This window comes from Merops nubicus, unplaced genomic scaffold (genome assembly GCF_000691845.1).
Source record: "Merops nubicus isolate BGI_N331 unplaced genomic scaffold, ASM69184v1 scaffold15994, whole genome shotgun sequence".
Taxonomy (NCBI): domain Eukaryota; kingdom Metazoa; phylum Chordata; class Aves; order Coraciiformes; family Meropidae; genus Merops; species Merops nubicus.
This window is the reverse complement of record NW_008605030.1, coordinates 14,294-17,644: the sequence shown is the minus strand read 5'-3', so window position 1 is coordinate 17,644 and position 3,351 is coordinate 14,294. Positions and strand designations below refer to the sequence as shown.

The following is a 3,351-nucleotide window of genomic DNA, read 5'->3' as shown; positions in this document are numbered from 1 at the left end:
AGAGTACCTGGTCCCAGGGAGGCAAGCTGCAGGAACAGTTCTCACACCTCATAAATGGACACAGCCCAAAAATAAGAAAAGGCAAGAACAACAGAATTGGAGAGAACACTTGCTGGGAAAGAAAAACAGTTATAAAAAGAAGTCTGCCAGGCTGCACACTTCCCAAGGGTAGGGTTCTGCAGCTGCAACAGGAGAAACATTGACCACAGCAACACAACAGGCAACAGTAGTTGCACAGAGGTGACAAAATCTTTTGAAAAGAGGAGCCTGACCCTTTCTGTGGGGCAGGCAGAGCCAGCCCTGCACTGGGGCTTCCTGAGGAGTGAAAACAAACACATACCAACCACACTACCAAGACATGAGATTTCTTTAATGGAGACACGTTGTTGATCACACTTTATTTTGCAGTTGGAGATGCCAGCAACAGAACAGACTGAGTTAGCAGGTCAGGCTGCACAGGTATTTGATTGTAGCCACGGCTGTGGGCAGCAGCACTGAGTTACACAACAAGGCAACAGTTTGGCTTCCACCTCCCTGACAGACCTGCCAGGAAAGGCAGAGGATGGACAGCTACTGAACTGTGGTATAAACCATGCAAGAGTAACAAATGTGAGAATAGGTGTGTAATAAATACTTGACAACATTAGAGAGGAATCGGGGGGGGAAGAGGCTCAATTAAAAAAACTCATCTTCTGCAAGACATTAAAGCTATTTTAGGAGCTGCCACCACCACAGTGGGCAGCCCAGTCGTGACTAATTGTACATGGATCCGTTTGGAAACGATATCCCTCCTCACGTGAGAAGGCTCCAAGAGATTATCTATCCACTGACTAAAGCTCTGGGGTTAAAGAAGTGATCAGTAATCAACATTTATTTCACACCTAGGCAGAAGGACTCCACCTGAAGACTACTGCTCAGCTTGCTCTTCAGCTACCTCGATCCTGCGGGGCCCGTAGAGCAGCACATAAGCTATGTGCCAGTCTCCACCCCCAGATAGCCTCAGGATATCTTCAGGTGTGACAATGCTGACTTTGTCATCATCAAATTTAATCCATTCATCTGCAAGAAAAACAAGAGGATCATTTGTCACTCGGGTATGTAAAGCCTAAGTGTGTGTAGGAGCCTCTCCCCCCAAGGACAGCAGGTGTGACAATGCTGACTTTGTCATCATCAAATTTAATCCATTCATCTGCAAGAAAAACAAGAGCATCATTTGGAATTCTAAGTGTGTGCAGGAGCCTCTCCCCTCAAGGACAGAGGCTGTGAGGAGTGTCTCAGTGCCAGCTGCAGTTTCTCTTTACCTGGTTTCCTCTTCACCCAAGACACATAATGCCCAGAGGAACTGGATCTGCCTTGGTGTGTGAGCACTGCCTGCAGGTCATAGTAGCCACAGTTATTAGAACCAATATCTAGAGGAAAAGGAGGAAAAGAAGTTACATGGGTCTTCCATGACCAGTTCCAGTATTCCTCAGAGCACACAGAGCAGACCCATGAGCTGTCCTGCAGCTGTGTGGGCAATTTCCAGCACATCTCTGCATCCCTGTGGACTGACAGCATCACCCTGCAGCCAGCAGAACCCCCCAGGGCCTCAGACACTGCCCATCTTCATGACATAAATATGTACCCTGGCTGAAAAGCAAATGCAGCAAGCTCACAGCTCTAAAAGGACAGTGTATGGTCAGTGAACTTCTGGCCAGGTTCAGCCAACAGCTGAGCCAGCACTGGGGAGAGCCATGGAGCTGCAGGGACTGACACTGAGCATGGGCAGCAGTGAGGGCTGCTGAGGGAACTCAGCTACAGCAGGGCCACCACTCTGAGGGCAGCTCATTCAGCTCCTCAGCTTTTCAGTGGGAAGAGCTGGCTGACTCTGACTGCACCAGGAAGGTGTCAGTCCCCAGGACATCTCAGCTGCATTTCTCAGCACCCCTGAACATCCTCTTTTCACTGTGCTCCTGAGCTAGTCAATGCTTCAAGGCAGCTCACCACACACAAAACCTCAGGGAGCACTGAAGGGTAACAAATTGGGTAAAAAAACTTTCCAAAATCATTTCTACATGGTGTCCTCAACAGGAGGGTGAATGTTTAGGTCATTCAGCTCCCAGGCCACCAAACTCAGGCAAGACTAGAACCACCCACAGCACTTTTAAAAGTCTAAGTTTTGGATCTTATTTCAGCTGTCTACCACCCACTAACAAGGAAGCAAACTTCACATTACATGGAAACATCCTTTGCTGCACACCTCCTATCTATCATCACCTTAGTCAGAGCCATGGTCATCCACCTGACAGCTCAACAGCATTTTCAGTTCTCTGATCTTCCCATTCCTTATAGTTCTGTCAGTTGCTCAAGATGAATTTTTAAAAGGCATTAAAAATAACCAAAGTTCTCAAAATGCTCCTACCATCAGCTCCACTTAAACATGAACAAATAGGAATTTACTCTAAAATACCCTCTACTTACCATCAGGAAAAGAAAATGGTTCATATTTGACTTCTTTCTGTGCACTGTCACTTTTACTAGACTGAAGAACAGAAAATGCTGAGTTAATGTGGGATACTTTTGAGAAAGCTTCAAAAAATCATGTCAAATGCTAACTACTCATTCCTCTAAAGATGTTCAAAGCCTAAACATTTTTTGTTCAACGTGAAATAAGTTCCATTCCTACACATCCAGCAGCTGAGTCTAAACAAGACCATTTTTTACAGCAGATAACCATTCAGCACCTACTGCCAGGACTCTCTACCCACTACATTTACAGCTTTGGAGCAGGAAAAGAATTCTGCAATTCAAGATTTTATTCTGTCAGGGACTTGTTAGCAGTAGAAGAGGCAATAAGACTATGTGAGGCTATTTTATTCTGTCAGGGACTTGTTAGCAGCAGAAGGGGCAACAAAACTATGTGACTCTGCCTCTGAAACACTCTGTTTCAAAACACAACTCTTTCCTTGCTCCTAACCCTGTGAAAAAGAGATTTAAACCTTTGAACAAGACTTGCATGGAACTGCCAGGAGTTATGGCAGGAAGAGCAGCAAACTTGGAAAAAAATGCTAAAGAAAAACAACTACATTTTAATGCAGTTTGGAATTAAAAGGTAAGCAGCATGTTTGTCTACATTTAACATTTCTCAAACCAAAGTCAGTATTGTGTTTTCATGAAAGTACACAAAGATCTACAGCTCAACACCAACACCTTGAATGCTAAACAGGAAAACAAGATACTTAAAGAAGTCAAGTGTTCTCTAGTCCTTATTGGTACCCCAATTTCAGATCACAGTATCACAGAATGTTGGGGGTTGGAAGGGACCTCCAGAGATCATCGAGTCCAAACCCCTGCCAGAGCAGGACCACCTGG

The 3,351-nt window shown here is 45.2% G+C and overlaps 1 protein-coding gene across 1 annotated transcript in view; it reads right to left on the bottom strand.

Annotated features, from left to right (window-relative positions):
- Positions 1 to 374: 374 nt before the first annotated feature.
- USP14 (ubiquitin specific peptidase 14 (tRNA-guanine transglycosylase)) overlaps positions 375 to 3,351 on the bottom strand; it is a gene marked incomplete at its 5' end in the record, with an annotated part of 16,247 nt that continues 13,270 nt past the window's right edge. The window contains 3 exons of the mRNA XM_008939220.1: positions 375 to 1,059; positions 1,302 to 1,409; positions 2,461 to 2,521. Coding sequence (XP_008937468.1) covers positions 908 to 1,059; positions 1,302 to 1,409; positions 2,461 to 2,521 — 321 coding nt within the window. The remainder of the gene's footprint in view (positions 1,060 to 1,301; positions 1,410 to 2,460; positions 2,522 to 3,351) is intronic.